General features: G+C 39.9%; 1 protein-coding gene across 3 annotated transcripts in view; it reads right to left on the bottom strand.

Moving 5' to 3' along the window:
- The window catches only part of smyd3 (SET and MYND domain containing 3), a 119748-nt gene that overhangs the window by 78728 nt on the left and 17908 nt on the right, over positions 1-23112 (bottom strand). For 2 of the 3 annotated variants that reach the window (XR_007037978.1, XM_047363290.1), the window contains exons 2-5: positions 11348-11411; positions 8783-8890; positions 8442-8499; positions 6908-7062 (exon numbers count right to left, since the gene is read on the bottom strand). Coding sequence is in view for 2 of the 3 variants with exons in the window: in XM_047363290.1 (XP_047219246.1) it covers positions 6908-7062; positions 8442-8499; positions 8783-8890; positions 11348-11411 (385 nt within the window). In the remaining variant the exon portion in view is untranslated. The remainder of the gene's footprint in view (positions 1-6907; positions 7063-8441; positions 8500-8782; positions 8891-11347; positions 11412-23112) is intronic. The other variant, XM_047363291.1, reaches the window with a different exon arrangement.

Raw genomic sequence — 23112 nt, 5'->3', positions numbered from 1 at the left:
ATGACAGATGTCATATCCGATTAGGTTTGTAAATACATAAATAAACTTGAGATAAAAAGAAATTACACTTGTATTTAGTTATTCTAAGTGCTTAAGTAGAAGGCAACTGGACTTCTCTCCTCTCTTGAAGACGTTTCACCTCTCACCCAAGAGGCTTCTTCTGAACACGGTTGGAAGTAAGAGGCTTATATGTTTTAATTAGAACAATCACAATAATAGGGACACTAAAGTCACTAATAGGACAGTTAGGACACGTGAGTCATTGGCCCTACCCTCTATTCAACTCAATGTTTGATTCATTGTTAATTTAGGATCAATGTAACTTGTTGATTTAGCTCCATCATACATCAGAGATCTGATTGTTCCAGATGTTCCTAACAGAGCACTTCGTTCTCAGACTGCAGTTTTACTGGTGGTTCCTAGAGTCTCTAGAAGTAGAATGGGAGGCAGGTCTTTTAGTTATCAGGCTCCTCTCCTGTGAAACCAGCTCCCAGTTTTAGTCCGAGAGGCGGACACCCTGTCTACTTTTAAGGCTAGGCTTAAAACTTTCCTTTTTGATAAAGCTTATAGTTAGAGTGGCTTAGGTTATCCTGAGCTATGTGTGTAGTTATGCTGCTATAGGCTTAGACTGCTGGAGGACATAATGACCACTTTCACCCTCTTTGCTACATTCTCACACTACTCTCTAATTCTGCATTATTTGCTGTTATTTCAGTTTTTAACTTTATGTTGTCTCTCTATTCTCTTCCCAGAAGCTACACCTGGCCTGACTCTGTGTCTACCTGTGACACCTTTCTGGAGAGACGCATCCTCCAAGCATCTGCTGGCAACAACTTAATGCTCACCCTCTACCGATGATCCACATAGCCCTGTCTTTCCGTGTTTAACCCTTTCTCTCTCCTAGACATGGCGATTGACTGAGCTTTTACTGTAACTAACTCTATGTGCTTCTCTTTCTAACCTTGAAAACTGGCTCAGAGTTTATCTGTTCTTTCTTCCTAGGTGAAACAACTAAAGGAGCTACATTCATTAACATTTACTTTTTCTTGCCATAGAAAGGACTCCTGGATCAGTGCTTCTGTGTTCTTTATCTGTCTCTGTTCTCTTCTCTCAAACCCCCAGTCGGTCGTGGCAGATGGCCGCTCACACTGAGCCTGGTTCTGCTGGCGGTTTTTTTCTGTTAAAAGGGAGTTTTTCCTCTCCACTGTTGCTACATGCATGCTCAGTATGAGGGATTGCTGCAAAGTCAACGCCAGTGACTGTCCACTGTCTCTACATGCTCATCCGGGAGGAGTGAATGCTGTAAATCTCTGACTGGATGCAATCTGCTGGGTTTCCTTAGACAGAAAAACATTTTATCCAATTTGAATAAATAACTGAATCTGACTGCACTGTTCAATGATTAGGATTAATTGGAATGTATGAACCTGACTTTTGTGAAGTGCCTTGAGACGACATGTGTTGTGAATTGGCGTTATATAAATAAACTGAAACTGAATTGTGGTCACATGTCCCAAGGTGTGAATTGCTGTAAAATTGCCCAGGTGGAGGAGTCAGGGCTGCAGAGTAGATGTTAGAAAGATGAAATCTGAGGCCACCTCCTCTGTGCATGGCTTCTTTTGCTTCATTTTCAAACCACCAGTCCTCCCTGTCCTAATGTTTGAACAGGGAGGTTTCTCAGAGGTATATTTTCCAAGCATAATATTCCAGAGCATTTTTAACCCAACATCCCAAGGATGAAAAACACCTAAACATAAGCTGAGCCGTGTGTGGCATATGCAGCAAGGAATGTTCGGCAAGATCTGCTTATTTTCAGGTGTGGATAATTTACTTCTCTCTCCAAGTAAAATGCGGTTATTCATCTGAGCTAAAACTTGAATGAAAAATTATTTCCTGCATGTCGGCCCAGTCCAAGCGGGTCCCGTTCACAGATGTAGAGTTAGACTATATTGCCAAAAGTATTTGTCTACTTTTACATGTACATGAATTTTGATGACATCCAATTCTTAACCTATAAAGGTGCAATTTCTTCATGAACCCACCATTGCCAACAATAGCAGATTTAACTATTTTGCAAACATCTTCCACAAGGTTTAGGAGTGTGTTCATAGTTAGATAAGAAATCCAGAACTCAGCCTCTGCTCCAATTCATCCCAAAGGTGATCAAGAAGGTTGAGGTCAGGACTCTGTGCAGGCCAGTCAAATTTCTCCACACCAAACTTTGGTGTGGAGACATTTGGTACCACCAGCTCTGAATAAATGTTTTGGATCTCTGCACATTCTGAACCAACAAACAGCTGATCTTATTTACAATTAAATAATAAGTCAAAGATCTTTCACCCCACCTGTAACTGAAACTAAATCCTTCTTAGCAAGCCGATATCTCTCTGCTACCTATTTTATACAGCTCAATCCTATTTAGACCCATGTGACTCTCATTCCCTGCTCTTGTTTGGTGCAGAACATAAAATATCTTTGAAGATGTTATATCAAGAAAGTGCTTAATAGTGTTAGGTCGTTGGTTCTCAGAACTCTTAATGGTTGCAGATCCTTTGCAAGATAATCATTGTAATTTGGTCCTTCTTTTAAGAATTGGGGAGAGCTTGAACATCACTTGCTTTATGGCCGTCCAGTTCTTCTGCCAGGTAATATCAGCTGCTTTACTACTGCCTCCAAGTGAAACAATATAATAAGGCTCCTCATGTTTGTCCAGGTTCAAAATACTTCAGTTTAGTTTTACACAGCCTGCATGTTTGTTTGGATTTTGTTCAATTTATCTTCCATGCAGGACATAGGGAGCTGAGCGCGGTACACGTGACCTTGTTTTGTGCTGACCATAAACTGTCCAGGTGATACGCTTACGTCTTTCTGAGTTCCACTTTCTGCATTCCCCAAAAGTAGGTCATAAATTAACCTTAAGATCAAGTTTTGATGTTTGGTAATCAAATCAGAATCTTCTCGATGCATCGAAAAAACAGATTTTATTCCCCAACCCTTAGGTCAAGACCTTGATATGGTGTTGTATCCCATATTTATAAACATTTTTAGTGTGGGCAGTTTTAAAATGCTAAGGCAGGGACAAATCAGCTGTTAACCGCTCAGAGGATACATTTCATTTTGGAAACCATTACTTATAATACAGTACTTAAAAATATCCCATCTTTTTTAATAAAACTCACACAATTTTAAACAGTTTATGATGGCAGTGCCTTAGCCAATCAGATCCCTAAACACTACAGAAAAAAAGAAGCAGCAACATATTACGGACGTTACCATAAAGTTTTCTATGACTGTGTTTTGCAGATGAAGAGATAAAGCATGGATACTATGCAAACAACTGTGCTAAATACTAAAATAATTTTGTGAATCGTGTCGAAAACAAAACCATTATTTAACAACCCTTAGTGTTTGCATCCATCCATTTTCTATATTGCATCCTCCAGAATGGGTTGTGGGGGAACTAGCGCCCATCTCCAGCAGTCTACGGGCGAGAGGCGGGGTACACCATGAACAGTTCACCAGTCCATTGCAGGGCAACACAGAGACAAACAACCATGCATGAACCCATTCACACCTAAGGGCATTTTATAGAGACCAATTAACCAAACAGCCATGTTTTTGGACTGTGGGAGGAAACCGGAATACCCAGAGAGAACCCACACATGCACGGGAAGAACATGCGAACTCCATGCAGAAAGTGTAGGGCAGTTCTGTATTCACTTGACACATCTGCCCACACTGTAACAACACCACCACCACACTAAAGGCTCATCTGGTGACAACAGTGGTTGATGCATAGTGCTCCCCTTGACGTCTCCAACATAATTTCTCCTCAACGTAAATCGACTTACATCAGAAAACAGCACTGAGGACCACTGGTCCCTCGTCCAGTGTAAATGCTCCCTGGCTTATGCAAGACCATGATGCCTGTGCCTGCCTTTGTGGTCAGGTACCCTTATAGGTCATTAGGTAATCATGCACTCAGACCAGGCTGATGTAAACTGTTTTGAATAGTCTGACGTGACACTTGAGGGCCTCTTAACTCCCTGAAATGTGCCTGGAATTAGGTAGCATTTATCCTCTGGTTCCGCAGGACACTGTTCACAATGAAGCAGTCATCAGTCTGGCATGTGGCCAAAGGACGTCTTCTTCTATGCATTTCTGTGACTCTTCCAGTCTCTCAGTATCGCTGTTGCAACATGCTGATGAAACTCTAAGCTCAGTGACTACTTCCGTCTGAGAACATCGTGTTTGAATGGTGAGGTACTGGTGATCAATTGTTAGGAGTCTTCTTGGATTCATGATCATAAAATGTAAACAGCATGATGAGGTGGCCTATTTAAATACCAATTCTGACTAAACCAGGAAATATATTCATTGTTTCATGAATCAAACGCCTGTTTTAAATTTTGCAGTTAAACTCCTTCTTAGAGAACAGCAAGCTGTGCAAAAGTACTGAAAAATAAAACAGTTGGGGATGTGTTTTCAAATGTTAAGAGAAAGTCACATTAAGTTCATCTGTGAAGGTTATAGTGCATTTTAGGTTCATCCTGAAATTTCACCCAAAAGCAAAATATCCCTAACTTTTTGTGAGTAGTGTATGTAGGCATCCTGGCTTGGACACAAAAACATATGCAGCTGGACATTAAAATACAATCCACAACATACATGTAGTCACTCCAGGGAGAGGGGAGTATTACAATGTGCATATAAAAGATCTCATCTGTCACAGTATATCACAACACAGCAGTGTGGATGAGCACAAATGCATGCCCCAACAATCTTTGTGCTCATGGACTTATGGATGCACATCAACTGCAGTGAAGCAGCTCAAGACATACCGATGCAGAGATTGTCGCGCTGTACAATCATCATGGAATAAATTAATTATTTCCTAATGAATGTGCAATTAATTCTGTAACCTTTTTATAAACCTCCCACTTATACTATCTTTATTAAACACCGCTCCCCTTGGGTGCATTCAAAGCAGTAATAGTATTATAGTATGCCTTTATTTAGCATGTCAGGGTGCATCCACATACTGTATCTGTTTATGTAAGACTAATAGGACTATAAATAAAAAGGAGGGGTTGTTTGCCTCCGATCAGCCACCCACAGGAGTAGCCCCAAACACACAAACAGAGCCACAAGCTTGAACAACATACAGTAATGGCCTATTTTGTTAAGCTCACTGAATACTCCAAGTAGATAACACTACAGTCCTCATTTGTAATGTAAAGGGAGAGTACATGAGAGGAGGGAAAGAGGAAGCCAAACAAATAGGGCTGAGTTTGCAGAGGGATATAATAAGGAAAGATACATAAAACAAACTGTAAAGACAAAAAGTAGTCCACAGACAGAGATGACAAAGACATACAGAAATAAAACAACCGGGAATTTAATTACTCCTTTTCAAAGCAAATAAATGACATTGTTCATGCTGTAACAGTGCCCCCTGTTGGCAGTCAATGGCATTTTTTATGTGGCAAATTTGTGTTTTTTAATGTAAACAAAATCTCAGTTAATGACATAAATGTAAGTTCTCTAGTCAAAATCTAAGAAAATTCCTGTAGCAGTTGAACCATTTTCAACTTAAGCTATTAAACACATAAATAAAGCAGCAAACTTCTGTGCCACATTGTCTGCTTTTACATATCTGGATGCAAATATGTGTTAAAATCTAATTTGTCTGATTTAAACACAGACATATTCACATGGAGCTACTTTGAGAGAGTATGCAATTTAATTCAAGTGTGAAAGAAATTGCTTCTGATATTTAATGGAAACACATTAGATGAAACATAGTTCAGTTTTTGGTACTTTCATCTAAACGAAGGGTGGGCAATTCCAGCCATTGAGGACCGGTTTTCTGCATGATTTAGATTTTCCTGATTAAAAAACACCTGAACAAATGGATCAGGCTATTGCAGAACACGGAGACAGGCTGGAGATATAATCCAGCTTTTCGAAACAGTTGTTTTTCAGTGGGGGAGACGACAAAAACAGGCAAGACATTGGCTCCTTGAGGACCTGGATGCTTAAATCTTTGTCCTCTTGTTTTGGAAGCCTAAATCTGCCTTTTTCCTGACCCCAGATTGGGATTTTGGGACTAAAAGTAATATCTTGAAGCTAGCAGATTCAGTGCAGATCTATTGAGTAGCAAGTACAGAAATCACTGCTCAAAGGTGCCCATTACTTTTTCATGCACTACTAAAGTCCTTAATGAGAAACTTGTAAAATTAGGGTCTCTGTATATTTAACAACTCAGAGGAAGGCTTTAGGGGTCATTTGAGAAACAGATGTTTGGGAGCGCATGTTTCTTAACTGCCTAATAAACATGAATAAATCTGGAAAACTGTTGAGGTGCCTGAAAAAAGTCTGCCTGAAAGATGTGATGAAGTAATTCTGTGGGTTAGTTTAACTGTCAAAACACTGGGCCAAGTAATCTACAAGTGAGTTGTACACATTTGCAATTTTTGTGCACTAGCAGCAAAACAACAGACAAAATACACCCACACATTTAAAATGATGAAACAGCACTGGCCCAAAAGTAATATAGAGAAAGCAAATTGCATACAAGCACCCTTTCCTCCAGCAGTCTAAATTTTAGAAGGTGGTGGTTTGTGTATTTTGAATGAACAAGACCTGATCTGTTGTGGGAATACACAAACAGAGAAATATGATTACAGATACAGAGAGGATCTCATACACACTGTGGAACAGAAACCTCAGGAGTGCCAGCTTAAATTAATAAAGAGAGATTGTACTTTTCTGTCTCTTAACTGGGATAAAACACATGCTTCTATTGTGTTTATATGTTTATGTACTTTTAGATCACATTATGCAGATACATCTTTGTATGTGAAGTACACACCAGCAGAACATTTTTCACATGCATTTAGCCAACCTTTGCAATAAGGCTAAGGGGATCCTGGCAGGAAGGTGGCAGGGCTGATGTCATTTCCTGTGTCAAGTTAGAATCTTCCTGTTGTACATACAGTTCCAAGATGGATGCCAGCTGAGAAAGACCTTGCTTCTTCTGCTCAGACATGGAATTCAGGTCTGCAAAAATGCAAAACAATTATTTACACATTTATAATTTTATGTTATCTCAATACAAGGCCATTCTGTCATACAACCAATTTTAACTCACTATCCCCTCATTCAAACAGACTATGTCATCCGTGCGTTTTGTTTTCCATCGCAAACAGAAGCCACACTAGTCAATGCAATAATTCACACGGAAAGCCCTCCTCCGTCGTCCGTCAAAGATAGGGATTGAATCTTTTTTTGATGGATGACAGAGGACATCCATGATGTGAATTTCAATGGGGGTAAAATTCACAAATGACAGAGCTGTTGTTGGATGAAGGAACCGATCCTAAACACAAAAACGCATTCAGTGTGATTTGCCGCACAGCACTATTTGCGACAGATGACGGAGCAGACACGGAACGCAGTCCATAAGAAAGAGAGGCAAGTTGATTTCAAAGTGTAAAATGCTCAATTAAAAGCTCTCAAATAAAAAGAGCAATGCCCTGTCCTCATAAAATGCTATTTACCTGAGAGTTGTTTAAACTAAACCTTACAATAATGTTGTTTATTACTCTACAGACAACTAGCGACACTACGCTGAAATTAGGCCAATACGCTAATTTTTTATGAGCATATTGGCCCTTTGACTGACATCTGGGCTCCCTCCGTTTGTTTTTAATGTTGGCTATAGCGCATGCGCTGAGTCTGTTCTGCTTCCTTCCACCCTATGACCCTGTGCGACCCCTAACGGTAAAGCTTTCTAAAATTATGTCAGCTTCAAAAGGTTTGTATAATCAGTGTCACGTCCCCCTGCTTAAACAAAATATTTTCTCGTCCCCCCCACCGCCATGCTCAAAACAATTCCTGGAGAAAACCCTGGGGTGACCACTGTGTGCAGCGTTCTGTAACGTCATCACTCTCCAGTGTCTTGGTCACCTTGTGATGGCTTTTTTCTGTCACGCCTTTTCTTTTTTTTTTTTACATCTTTGTTGATTTCAAACATGGAAATAAATGCAACTATCTTGAGCTGCAAGCTTAACAATGTAATGAAAAATGTGTACAAAACAAATCTGTCTATTATTTGAGCCAGCTTACTCTTATTAAATGACAGATTGAGTCTTTTTAAATAAAAAAATAACTATGACCAAACTCTGGCAGGTAGATGTTATTACTATATTTCGTTAGTGTAAACTATTTTAGGTAAAAGATGACTTCAAATTGTTTGTTGTCAGAGAGGTTATGAAACATCTGCCTGACAGGGACCAATTTAAGCATGAAACGTCCAGTGAAAAAACTAAATACTGCAAAGGTAAGGAATGACAAAGAGGGGAAATGACTAAAATCTGATAAACTATCATTACAATAACAATAAACTATAAAAACAAAGTTTTACATTAGATACTTACGTGATTCATGTTCCTCCAAAGTGTAGAGCTCATTACTGATGCTCTTAGTAGGACTTAACTGAATAGGAGAGAATAATTAACATGTGATTTTTGTTTTACACATAATATTTGTATAGTTTTAATTTACTGCATTTATTAACACTTTCCAACATTTGCTTTGTAGCTAGATTACAGATTTATTTTTAGGAAATTATGGATTTCACAAATGCAAAAGAAAAAAAAAAAAAAAGAAAAAGAGTACTATTATTATTAAAAACAAAGAAAGGTAGGATCTGTCACATTCATAATAATCGCCTTTGCACATATCTGAGTGAGAACAAGGAGAATTTCTAGAAACATACCAGGGCAAATATGAGTCTTGCGGCCAGACGGACTGAGTCAGTAGGATGTCTAGGCAGGAGACTACGCAGACACTTACACTCTCTCTTATGGCCGGACCATGCCTGTTTCTGCAGAACAGGGTTTTTTAAACACACTGAAAAATGCATATACTGCATATATACACACAAAAGGCATGTTTCAATCACAAAGAGAACATTACAGTTGTAGTGCAAGAAAGCTTTTCCTTTAGGCCCCTTAAAATGTCCTTTCTTGACTTTAGATGTAGGTAAGGGCATACCTTTTTATATATTTATTTATCACCTTTCAAAATATAAAATCACAAAGTGCTTCAAAAGAGCCAACAATGTCTAAATAAACAAGATAAATTAGGAAAAAGCAGACAGTTTAGTCTTTTAAAAGAGACCACAGAGTCCACTGATCTCAAGTCCAAAGGAAACGAGTCTGGGGGGCACTGAACACAACTCTGTCTCCTTTTGTTTTCATCTTAGTATGGGGCAGCAGGCCCTGGTCATAGGACCTCAGGGACCTGCCAGAGACATATGGGTGCAGAAGTCCTCTGATAAAAGCTGGTGCTGGTCCATGAAGATCAGTCAGTAAAAGAATCTTTAATTGCATTCGGTAAAAACCCGGAAAACCAGTGGCATTGGTGCCAGAATAACCTCTTATTTTCAGTGGTGGAATCTGGAGTTTTGTCTGAATGCCTGTGAAAACATTGGAAATTTTCTCATATGTAAATCATCTTATATTGGCTAACAGAGAAATTCAGAAAGCTTTAAAAGCGGTAACATGTCCTTTGCTAAATGATATGCCACTGCATGTTATTTGTTTATAGTGTTTTGATATTTTGTCATATGGCACTGCTGCCAAGTACCTATCAATAGTTGTCTGTTGCCGCTTGTATGTTGCTAGCTTACCTAAGAGTGAGTGAGTTAGTTTATGCCAGCAACCTTGTTTAGCTGGGCTGTAAGCGGTTGAGAGGCTGAAACTTGTGCGGTTCTGGATCGGAGTTCAGTAAAATTATGGAACATTCTATTGGATGTATTTTCTATTGATATTGACCGCATATTTATCACGATAGACCGCATATTTATCACGATAGATGGCTATTGTTTTATCGGAAGGCCTTAGTCTTAGCCAAAACTTTACAATCAATTGAGAAGGTTTTGTACCACGAGAGATAACTGATTAATTTTTTATGGTCTGATTGTTGGCTTAGTAAACCAATCTATCCTTTAAGACAAGAGACAGGTACCCCTTTCCCAACAACATGGTTCGGAGCCCATTCAGATTGCCAAACATGATTTCAAACCAGTTTAGCGTGTTTCCACCAATGAAGAGAGGTTCCGCAGAATATTTAGTTCCTCTGCGCAAACTGTAACGTCACCCGTGGGCGGGCCGACAATAGAAGCAGCAAGTACAGCGGCAAATACGTAGAACATACCTTCTAAACACTATTTATGTTTGTAAAAACACACTAAACATGTTTTGTATAACTACTTGTTTTGTTACACTGGGGGATGCTGAACACATGCAAATGAAAACGGCCACTGTTGATGATTCATGCTTGGTTCGCAAAACTGGTGGAAATGGCCGCCGGTGCACAACAAAGCACCAAAGTTCAAAGGCACACCAACCGAACTCATTCAAGAATGAGAGTTCTTTCGGGTAAAAAACGCTAAGGGTGTGCTTGGATCTCCATATATCCAGAAATCCAGGCAGGGCCTCGGAGAGAGCTGACAAAAAAGCCATCTTGGACCAAAGTTAGGCACTCTTTGCAATTCAATAGTGACATGGTTCTGGTGCTTAAAGCTCACATTAAAAGTGTTTTAGTCAGTTCTGAAATCATGCCCTTGCTCCGTGACCCTTTGAAATGTAGAAGTCTCTATTTTTTATATGTGGCAGAGATCACTCAATGGGACAGTCAAGAAGTCTTCTTTCAGACTGATTTCAATAGATATAAACTGAATGATTTTTGAGTGACACTAATTTGAATTTTTTTAAGACTGCTTATAAACCTCAGAAACATCTCTGAATATTGCTAAGCAATAAATCACCACCAATTTCCAAAGAAAGGTGCTTTTTAAAGGAAAATAAACACAAGAACTATATAATAGGATGTTGTCCACAGATATAGTCATATTCAGTAAATTAGAATACCGTTGAAAATTTCACTAATTTGAGTAACAATTCAGTAAGTCAAGTCAAGTTTATTTGTATAGCACGTTTCAGCAACAAGGCACCCAAAGCGCTGGTAAACATATAGATTAACGACACACAGACTGTTTTTAAACCTTTATTTTTGTTAATTGTAATGATTTTTGGCTTACACCTAATAAAAAACAAGATCAGAATATTACATCAGACCAATAAAAAAAACATTTTTAATACAGAAATGTGGGATTAATGAAAAATATGTTTAATACCTGCTTAAAGGTTATTATCAAAAGATACTTTTCATCTGTCAAATGAGCCTCATCGGAACACATATTCTAATTTGTTGAATATGACTGTATGTTTCTAACATCGAGAATGATGTAAGTACACAAACACAAAAATCCACCTACCTGGCAAGTTGTATTGCAGTAGCGAGCCATCTTGCACTGAGAACATCTCAACAGGGCCACTCGTCTAGACAGGAAAGAAAAAATTTTAATATTCAATGCCTGAGAGACAATTCCTGGAAAAAAAACTTGCTTTACATAACTCATTTTCAAGAGATGAAATTACTTAAGGTTAATTTATTTATGACCTCAAGCATTAAGGCCAGAGCAAGAAAAACATTGAGGATAATTTTCAGTTAATGATTTAAGTGAACTGCAGTGGAGCCAGATTTTTGCAGTCAGGTTTTCATTATAAGAATGCCCATTTAGTGTTTAAAGAAATAAACTGTGCTGATCCACCAACTTATCAGTTGTTGGCATAGATAGGCCGCCATTTACCATCAAAGCCCCAATACTTCACAAGCAAAGTTCTGTCATTGTCTTGACCTTTCTGATGTAACATCTTTATTTTGTTCTTTTTCATTTGTTACACTAATCTGACTGTGTGCAACTATCAGATACTTTATCTAGATTCACTATCTCTAATTTGATTACTTAAAGATGATGCATTCAGGTTCACTCTCCTCAATGTTACCGTCTGCTAGAGTCACCTATCACATGTGTCTCAGCAATGGTGTGTGACAGTTGCGCATACACATTTGGCATTTTTGTGCAAATGTAATGTCTGCTGTGTGTGTCTTGGTGATGCTGCTGTCCTTTCCTGTTTGGGTTCAGTTCAGTGTGATAACAAGCAAGAGCTGAGTGTGTCTGCTCCCTGCAGCCAATTAAAAGATGTGGAGAGTCCACCTCCAAAAGACACACACACATACACACAAACAAACACACACACACGCACACACAGAAGATGTGAGTCACAGGGACCCTTTTCAGAGTATGTATTTATGTCTGTGCATAGGTTAATATGAGCCTAGCATACAATTTACACACCTAGAGTGGCTGCAGTATCTAATTTAACAGGAGGATTGTTTGGTGGAGAGTACCGAATGACCGATTGAGTGGGTCTCAGACCCATCTAAATGCTGTTATGGTACAGTTTCCCTGCTCTTATTGTGCTGCTCTAAAAGCCGAGAGTACATTAACAGCTGAGTTACCAACAGTTAGAGAAAGTGAACATAAAGGAGCTGACAGCCAAATTCCTGCAAGAACATCATATTGAAACTACAACATCCTAATAAATGTGAACATATAACAATTCATTACTTCAAAAGTAGTTTAAAAACCAAAATCAAACAAACATTCAAACCAAGCCCGCTGCAGATCTGTTAAATGCTCTATCTAAACTGACAGAGAGCATAATAATAGAATAAAAAAGAATAGGTTTGAATACAATAAATCTGAACAAAGTAAACAAAAAACAGAATAGGATAAAATACAAAAAAATTAAAATGAGAAAATCAAATGAAAACGGATACAAGCGGCTGAAATGAGCTTCCTCCGTAGGGTGGCCGGGCACTCCCTTAGAGATAGGGTGAGGAGCTCGGCCATCCGGGAGGAGCTCGGAGTAGAGCCGCTGCTCCTCCACATTGAGAGGAGCCAGTTGAGGTGGCTCGGGCATTTATACCGGATGCCTCCTGGACGCCTTCCTCGGGAGGTGTTCCAGGCACGTCCCACCGGGAGGAGGCCCAGGGGACGGCCCAGGACACGCTGGAGGGACTATGTCTCTCGGCTGGCCTGGGAACGCCTTGGGCTCCCCCTGGAGGAGCTGGAGGAGGTGTCTGGAGAGAGGGACGTCTGGGCGTCTCTGCTGAGTCTGCTGCCCCCGCGACCCGGTCCTGGATAAGCGGAAGACGACGAGTACGAGTACGAGTGTCTAAGTTGTACAATAAAATTGGGGCACAGGCTGACATGGGACCGCAGAGATGGAAAACCCTTGCGGCACTCCAATGATGCAAGACGACGAACGAACGAACGAACGAACGAATGAAAATCAAATGAATCACATAACAGATCATTATATAAAAAAAATTTTTGGAATAAAATAGAGAATAAAATAGAATTAAGTAGAACAGGAAAGAAAAACATAGACCAGGGTGACACTTGCTATAGCGGTAGAGCCCAATAAAATATTTAAAACATAATACGAATGAAATGGAATATATTAGGAGTACAACGTAACTGATTAAAATTCAGCAGCACAGAATAGCATAAAATAACTTTGAATAAAATGGAACAGTATGAAAATAAATACAATAATAAGGAATGAAATAAAATAAAAGCACTGAAAATAAAATGAAAAAGAACACAACAATAGCATAAAAATATAACAGAATAAACAGAACAGGTCATAGTAAAACAGAATAAATAAAAATAATGTTTATTTGTCTCCAATTGAGAAAATTCCGCGTTTCAGCAGAAAAGTGAAAGGATGATATATAAAAGAGATATTGAACAAATCTAAAATAAAGAAAATAAATATTGAGATGAGCAAACAAAATATTAATTTACAATAAATATAAAGTATGTCTGTATGAAATCTTATGTTTGTTTACAAATAAGTCACATGTATAAATATATTTGTGCATGTATAAAGACTAGAGACGCAAAAATATTTTATTATTGATGATAAACTGAATCGGAAATCTCACATCAGATAAATTAGAAAGTAAAATATCCAAAAGTATTTCTATATTGCACAAAGCCGAACACTTGTTAGATAAAAAAGCAAGTCGGTACAGTTTCTTAGTTTAACCATTTTAAGTTCCTGCACATAGGTTTGGTGAAACAACTATAAAACAACAATACAGTCATTAATAACATAATGTTGGTTTAAAAAACAAACCACATTGGTATGTGCATGTATGTGTTTGTAGGCAAACTGTCATTTTAAGATTGAATTATTTTGTTGAAGAAATGAAATAGTGAAGCCAAAATGTTAATTTCACAAATCTGAAAAAAATCTAAGAAAATGATAGCCTGAGTAAATACAAAAGTAGTTTTCAATTATGCAAAAAGCTTTCTAAACCATAGGCTTATGTGAAAGATGAATCATACTCGAAGTCTAATAACTGGTTGTGCCACCATTGGAGGCAACAGCAACATCAAGTGTTTGTGATAACTGGCAATGAGCCTTTTACATCTCTGTGGAAGAAGTTTAACCAACTCATCTATACAGAAGTGTTTAAATTCAACTACATAACAGGGTTTTTGAGCATGAACAGCCTGTTAAAGGTCATGCCACAGCATCTCAAATAACATTAACACTCCACAACCTTCACCATGTTATTTTTGAGTCAGTAAGAGATGGACTTGATGGTGTACTTTGTGTCATTAACCATGGTGTACTTGTGCTTAAGGTCACAAACTGATGGCTGGATAGATCAGATTACATGGTTATATGGATTATAGCAAGTTGTCCAGGACCTCAAGTCACACAGGGTTTATTTTTTGTCTGCCAACTGTCAGTATGATGTTCATTTTCTGTAATGCTTAGTTTTACGCCAGATGTTACACCTCCACTGCTGTCTCATCAGTACATAGAATATTTTCCCAAAATGTTTTTTGGGAAATGTAAGCCAACCCTGCAGATTTTTCTTTTTTTTTTTTTTTTTTATTGTATATGTCAATTGCATATGTACAGCACTTTGTGGACCTTGGTTTATTTTAAAGTGCTTTATAAATAAAGGCGGTATGATATCTGTGTGGCATTTTGAAAAATTTTAACAACTCCAAACATTCCACCACAAGCTGCACCAGCACGGAACAGTAAAAGACCCACAATTTATTTGTCAATGCAAGATGTGACTGCATGCAAATAAAATAAAAATAAAAACAGTAACAACAACAAAACAGATATTAACACCTGAAAGGCATTTCTGGTTATCCTATTTGAAAAATAGCTGATTTGGTATCTAAACAAAATTCAGTTTTAATCACCTGAAATGTCCAGTAAGCTTTCAGGCTTTCTGAAAAAGGTTAGAAAACTCACATGTACCAGATTTGTGTATGCAGTGTGGAATAAAGAGCCACAAGTCTTTATGTTTTATTATAACAGGGTAAAAGGGAGAAAACTATGGAATCAGTAAGTAGATCTGACAATGGATGTTAATATGAGCCTACAAACACACAATGTGGTAACAAGCCTACGGCTTATCGGACAAAGTATGGCACTTCTCATTAGATTGGGCGCTGCTATAACAGCTACAGAGGACATTATTGGAACCTGGAAGGCAAATGAAGGAATTTAATATGAACGTGTACACACACACACACACACACACACACACACACACACACACACACACACACACACACAAACACAGATGAACAGAAGTTAAGTGTCTATAAGTGTGGTACAAGACTGGACTGTTGTGTTTGGCCTGAGGTGGCAGCAGGCGTGCACAAGTTTCCAAAATGCTGTTCTCTACTCTTCACTATTCAGCATTTTAAACCATTTTCTTCACCAACTGTCTCATAGTTTTCTTCTACTCCATCATTGCAACTGCCCCTTTTTTGCAACGACCTTTTTCAGCCCGGATCCTGGTGGAAAATATATTGTCACCCTTGGATGAGTTTTCATGAAAACACAGCTAATCATGTCATGTTGAGATCTAACAGAAATGGGAAAGCCACCCACAGTTTAGGAAACACATGCATTTAGTTTTAGATGTGGCGCCATAATAACAGATTACACTAAGTCAGACCCAAACATAGACAGATCAGATGTCATACATCTCATAAACCAGGTGCTGTGCGCCACAGGAACCACATACACCAAACAGGACCACTGACAACAAGGAATCCATTTTCAGTTCCATACTTTCTTATCACTTAACTTTGTTAAGAATGCTGTCCTTTCGGTGGTAATTACACAATACAGGAGCTACACTGTCTGTTAATGTAAAGTATTTGATGTGCTTAGTGACTGAAGTAAAAATGGACACCATCTGTTTACAACAAATGTGGTTATTGCTGTGGTAAAACGTGGTTACCATAACCAAGCTGTCTTCACCCTAAACGTCTAATAAACAAATTAGCAAATTAAGGATTAAAAGAGCTCAAGGTGCTTGAGTGTTCGGTGGCCTTTCTTACAGTGGTGAACGTAAAGCTGCTGTCACACTGCTCCCTATCCTGACATGTATGATGAGTAATTGAAAAACAAAAATTAATCAGGTATAAATGTGAGGAAATTAAGAACCAAAGTTTGAAGTGTGTGCATTGCTTTTGATGCGCTCTCAGAATAGTGCATGTGTATCTGGATCAAGGTTGGGGAATTCACTGTTTTATGCTGTGTCAGCATGGAGTGCATTATTTTGTAGTGATGTAACAAAACGTAGAGGCAGAATTAAGACCCCTTTTGCTGCCTCCATGCATTTTGTGACAGGACCAATGCAGTGAGGGGTGTTGAAGTCAGCCTGCCACTGTTATGGCCCTGACTTGCCAAGCGAGGTTGTCACAGCCTATGACATCTTCACAACATAATATACAATTAAATTAGATGGTATGCAAGACTTGAGCATTTTTATGATTATATCCATTGCCATAATTAATCAAAAATACTTAACAAGTAAGATAATTAAACTGGCATGCAATGGTTTAAGTGCATGGGTACAAAATGGAAGTAGGAATGGACAAAATGCAAACATATACAGGTCCTTCTCAAAATATTAGCATATTGTGATAAAGTTCATTATTTTCCATGATGTCATGATGAAAATTTAACATTCATATATTTTAGATTTATTGCACACTAACTGAAATATTTCAGGTCTTTTATTGTCTTAATATGGATGATTTTGGCATACAGCTCATGAAAACCCAAAATTCCTATCTCACAAAATTAGCATATCATTAAAAGGGTCTCTAAACGAGCTATGAACCTAATCATCTGAATCAACGAGTTTACTCTATACACCTGCAAAAGATTCCTGAGGCCTTTAAAACTCCCAGCCTGGTTCATCACTCAAAACCCCAATCATGGGTAAGACTGCCGACCTGACTGCTGTCCAGAAGGCCACTATTGACACCCTCAAGCAAGAGGGTAAGACACAGAAAGAAATTTCTGAACGAATAGGCTGTTCCCAGAGTGCTGTATCAAGGCACCTCAGTGGGAAGTCTGTGGGAAGGAAAAAGTGTGGCAGAAAACGCTGCACAATGAGAAGAGGTGACCGGACCCCGAGGAAGATTGTGGAGAAGGGCCAATTCCAGACCTTGGGGGACCTGCGGAAGCAGTGGACTGAGTCTGGAGTAGAAACATCCAGAGCCACCGTGCACAGGCGTGTGCAGGAAATGGGCTACAGGTGCCACATTCCCCAGGTCAAGCCACTTTTGAACCAGAAACAGCAGCAGAAGCGCCTGACCTGGGCTACAGAGAAGCAGCACTGGACTGTTGCTCAGTGGTCCAAAGTACTTTTTTTGGATGAAATTCTGCATGTCATTCGGAAATCAAGGTGCCAGAGTCAGAAGGAAGACTGGGGAGAAGGAAATGCCAAAATGCCAGAGGTCCAGTGTCAAGTACCCACAGTCAGTGATGGTCTGGGGTGCCGTGTCAGCTGCTGGTGTTGGTCCACTGGTAAATGGTTTACTGACCATGGTATCACTGTGCTCAATTGGCCTGCCAACTCTCCTGACCTGAACCCCATAGAGAATCTGTGGGATATTGTGAAGAGAACGTTGAGAGACTCAAGACCCAACACTCTGGATGAGCTAAAGGCCGCTATCGAAGCATCCTGGGCCTCCATAAGACCTCAGCAGTGCCACAGGCTGATTGCCTCCATGCCACGCCACATTGAAGCAGTCATTCTGCAAAAGGATTCCCAACCAAGTATTGAGTGCATAACTGTACATGATTATTTGAAGGTTGATGTTTTTTGTATTAAAAACACTCTTCTTTTATTGGTCGGATGAAATATGCTAATTTTGTGAGATAGGAATTTTAGGTTTTCATGAGCTGTATGCCACAATCATCTGTATTAAGACAATAAAAGACCTGAAATATTTCAATTAGTGTGCAATGAATCTAAAATATATGAATGTTAAATTTTCATCATGACATTATGGAAAATAATTAACTTTATCACAATATGCTAATATTTTGAGAAGGACCTGTAGTTACCAGATAGAGGTCCCAATTATCATGATCCCAAAATCTATGTAATCCAGTAGGACCGAAGGATTGTATCTTGATAATGTAAAATTGGACATATTCTCTCTGTGAAGAGATTCATGGCACAAAAAAATACATTTGGCTTTACACATGCCATGTGAAAATGAAAGAGCAGGAAAATCTATTCCGAACATGATTTCAAAACCATGTGAAATATTTTACTGTCACAACCTCAATAATAAAAACCTTGTTTTTATCCTCTGGCTCAGCAGTCCAGCCAAGAGTCTTTCGCTTGACTGTTTAATGTTAGGTTGGTTCAATAACAACCACACATATTCTGGACTCAAATACACAGAAATGACCCAACTTTGTCTTCTGGGCAGCACAGTACTGAGTCCAGCAGCGTATGCACCTTAATGCAGTCTATCATGTTTATGAACACTGATTTAACAGTCCAAATATAGATGTTCACAACAATAAGAGAGCTAAATCCAACAAAATTAACAGAAAATGAACCAAAATCCAGGATATGAGGAATACATTTCCAAAGCTACATTTTGTTAGTATTCTCCAACACAACTCTATTTGTAATTTTATAAAATTGCTTATTTTCACGCTGAGTTGTCCATTCTACACCCGTCTCATCTTTGGCTATTTTTACCTTTTTCTTTGAGTCAACCCCCTTCTCCTTCTTCATCGTTTTTTAGCTCTTCTTCACCGAGTCTGTCAGATGTTGTGTGAAGAGATGGCAGGTCCATGTTTGGATTGTAGGCACAGTAGGAAAACTCATGAATAACATTAGAAAGGTTTCATTAGTAGCATACAGAATACTGAATTAATGCCTTCATTCTCTTCCTCTCAGTGTCATTTTGTTTTCCCTTTTTGCTGCTTTCCCTCAGTACTCATTAAGTTGCTCATTTCCTAAAATTTCACACCTTTTATTTATATATTTTAAATCAGTGATCACTTCCCTGACAGCCAAAATCTGTATAATTTGTTAGTTAAGCAGAAACATTTGTCATCTCAAAGGAATCTCAAGAGCAACATTTTGTTGTTCTGGTTAGCATAAATTTAAATCAATTGTGTATTGTGTTTGAATTTGTTGGTTGGACAATACATATTTATCAGTGTTCTTAGAAATCAGAATCAGAATCAGCTTTATTGCCAAGTTCGTACATACAAACAAGGAATTTGACTTGGGTACACTTTGCTCTTTGGTTTTGTATTACAGAATATACATATTTACAATGTACAATATACACATATATAGTAAAATAGTGCATTTGCAACATCTGTATGCTGTTGTTTTGTACTCTATTGAATGTTCAACAGAGAAACAGCCTGGGGGAAGAAACGGTCTCTGTGGTGGCTGGTTTTAGTGAACAGTGCTCTGTAGCGACGGCCTGAAGGTAAAGCTCTGAACAGTTTATGTGCAGGGTGTGTGGGGTCTGCAGAGATTTTAGCAGCTCTTTTCCTGACCCTAGACCTGTATAAGTCCTGGATGGAGGGAAGGTCAGCCCTGATTATTCTCTCTGCATTCCTGATTATTCGTTGCAGTCTGGACCTGTCCTGTTTTGTGGATGAGCCAAACCACACTGAGATGGATGAAGACAGGACAGACTGAATGATGGCAGTGTAGAAGATGACCAGCAGCTCCTGTGGAAGGTTGAACTTCTTGAGTTGCCTCAGGAAGTACAGTCTCTGCTGGGCCTTCCTTCGAACAGTGTCTATGTGTGAAGACCATCTCAGGTCCTCAGAGATGGTGGTTCCAAAGAACCTGAAGTGGTCCATGGCCGATACAGTGTTGTTGAGGATGGTGAGGGGGGTGTATGGGGGTGGTGTTCTCCGAAAGTCCACCACCATTTCCACAGTCTTGAGTGGATTCAGTTCAAGATAGTTCTGACCGCACCAGTGTACCAGCCGATCCACCTGCTGTCTGTATGCAGACTCATCACCGTCCTGGATCAGTCCAATGACAGTGGTGTCGTCTGCAAACTTAAGGAGTTTCACGGACGAGTCCGATGAGGTGCAGTCATTTGTGTACAGAGAGAAGAGGAGTGGGGATTGAAGACACCCCTGGGGGGCACCAGTACTTGATCTGGTTCGGGAGAAGATGCTCCCCAGTCTCACCTGCTGCTGTCGGTCTGTCAGGAAGCTGTTGATCCACTGACAGGTGGAGGCTGGGACGTTGAGCTGGGTGAGCTTCTGGTGGAGGATGTCTGGTATGATGGTGTTGAAGGCCGAGCTGAAGCCTACAAACAGGATCTTGGCGTACGTCCCTGGGTGGTCTAGGTGTTGCAGGATGAAGTGTAGACCTACGTTAACAGCATCATCTGCTGACCTGTTTGCTCGGTAAGCAAACACTGCAGGGGGCCTGTGATGTCTTTTAGGTGCTTCAACACCAGCCGCTCAAAGGATTTCATGACCACAGACGTCAGGGCTACAGGCCTGTAGTCATCTAATCCTAGGATGGTGGGTTTCTTGGGAACCGGGATGATGGTGGATCGTTTGAGGCAGGAGGGGACCTCACATTTCTCCAGTGATTTGTTGAAGATCCTTGTGAAGATTGGAGCGAGTTGATTTGCACAGGCTTTCAGGCATGATGGGGAGACGTTATCAGGTCCTCCAGCTTTCTTTGTTTTCATGCGCTGAAAGAGCCTGTTTACATCTTCCTCTGAGACCTTTAGTGCAGGCAGAGGATCTGAAGGTAGGGGACTGGTAGCTTTGTGGGAAGAACTTGTTCCTGAATGGGCTGTGGAGGAGATGATTTGAGGCGTGAACAGCTTCTTGTCATGTCTGCAGTGGAAGCCATTCAGACGATTGGCCAGGCGAGGACTCTGTTCAGGAAGGGTGGGGTGGCTCCTGTAGGCAGTCAGGTTTCTCAGACCAGTCCATACAGCTGAAGTGTCACCAGTAAAAAGGTTGTTCTTCAGCTTCTCACTATAGCTTCTCTTGGCTGCTTTGATCTCCTTTGTTAGTCTGTTCCTGGCCTGCCTGTACCGCACCCAATCTCCACTGCTGTGAGCTTCTTCCTTTTCCCTGCGCAAATTCAGGAGGTGTGGAGTAAACCATGGCTTGTTATTCCCAAAGGAGCAGAAGGTCTTGGTGTGCACACACGTCCTCACAGAAACTGATGTATGATGTCACCACATCAGTTAGTTGGTTTAGGCCAGTGGCTGAGGTTTCAAAAACAGTCCAGTCTGTGCATTCAAAGCAGGCCTGTAGCATCTGCTTTGATTCCTCAGTCCACTTCTTAACAGTATGAACCTTGGGTTTGGAAGCTCTTAGTCTCTGTCTGTAGGTTAGGATGAGGTGGATAAGAGAAGGATCAGAAAAACCCAGAGCAGCCCTGGTAACAGCATGATATGAGTTCTTTAAAGTTGTGTAACAATGGTCCAGTGTGTTTTTCTCTCTGGTGGGACACTTAATATGCTGTCTGTATTTGGGGAGTTCATTGGAGAGGTTTGCTCTGTTAAAATCTCCCAGTATTTTGATGAAAGAGTCCGTGTGTTTTTTGTCTGTAATCAGCTCTGCAAGATGTTTTTCCGCGGCAGAAGTGCAACCATGCAGTGGAAAATATGAGCCGATTATTATAAACGAGAAAAACTCTCTCGGTGAATAAAACGGTTTACAGTTTATGGAAAATGACTCCAGATCCGGACTACATGTTTTTCCCAGCACTTTTACGTCTCTGCACCAACCTTCATTTATATAAAAGCAGATTCCGCCTCCTCGCCTCTTCCCCGATAGCTCCGCGCTGCGATCCGCTCCGAGCAGCTGGAAGTCCGGTAACAGCAGTGCTCGGTCTGGGATGTTTTCACTCATCCATGTCTCGGTGAAGCAGAGAACTGCTGATCCGCGGAGGTCTGAGTTTTTACCGGTGAGGAGAAGCAGCTCATCCATCTTGTTGTTTAGAGGGCGGACATTTGCCAGGTGGATTGAAGACAGTGGTGTGCGAAGTCCTCTTTTGCGGAGCTTTACCAGCGCGCCAGCACGCTTTCCCCTTCGACGCTTCCTGCGCGGTATTCCGTATAGCGCCGCAGCTCCGCTTGCCAGGAGCTCAGTGAACCTCAGATCGATGAAAGATGGTGAAAATATCCCAAGAGAGTACTCTCTGATGTTGAGACGTTCCTCTCTACTGAATGAGACCACAGGATTGTGGCTCGAAAGACATAAAAACACACAAAATACAAAAACAAAGACAGAGCGAAGCTCCGAGGCTGCCATCTTGTATGTATGTAATGTGAGGCTAACTCCACTAATTTGTAATTGTAAGGAAGAAAATAAATAAATAAATAAATAAAAAATGTATTATGACATTCTACAAAACAGGCCTGTTTGAAAATAGTTTTAAAGTAAAAAATGTTTTCTCCTCCTTTTGCTGTGAGAAAAAGACAAACACAAGATCAAAGCCTAAAGCAGAAAACAGATGTTAACTTGAATGGAAGGTCCAGAACAAAATGCAGGCAAGACAAACAAAGATAGAAACAGAAGAACTAGAAGAATAAGTAATAATAGTAGAGAAGAAACATGCAGGTCATAAAATCTGTCTCTCATCAGAGTTGAGAAGAGAACTGGGAAATGCTGGTTGCTCCATTGATATGCAAGTCGACACATCTGTGTTCTTACATGTTTGTATATGTGGTCAGTTTTGTTAAGTCTGTGAGACATTTAATTAGGCCTACCTCAGCATATCCTTCTTGCTGTGTGCAGCATGGTAATTGAT

The sequence above is a fragment of the Girardinichthys multiradiatus genome, chromosome 4 (assembly GCF_021462225.1).
Source record: "Girardinichthys multiradiatus isolate DD_20200921_A chromosome 4, DD_fGirMul_XY1, whole genome shotgun sequence".
In the NCBI taxonomy this organism is placed as follows: domain Eukaryota; kingdom Metazoa; phylum Chordata; class Actinopteri; order Cyprinodontiformes; family Goodeidae; genus Girardinichthys; species Girardinichthys multiradiatus.
Note: the sequence above shows the minus strand (reverse complement) of the source record. Positions and strands in the feature narration are given on the sequence as shown.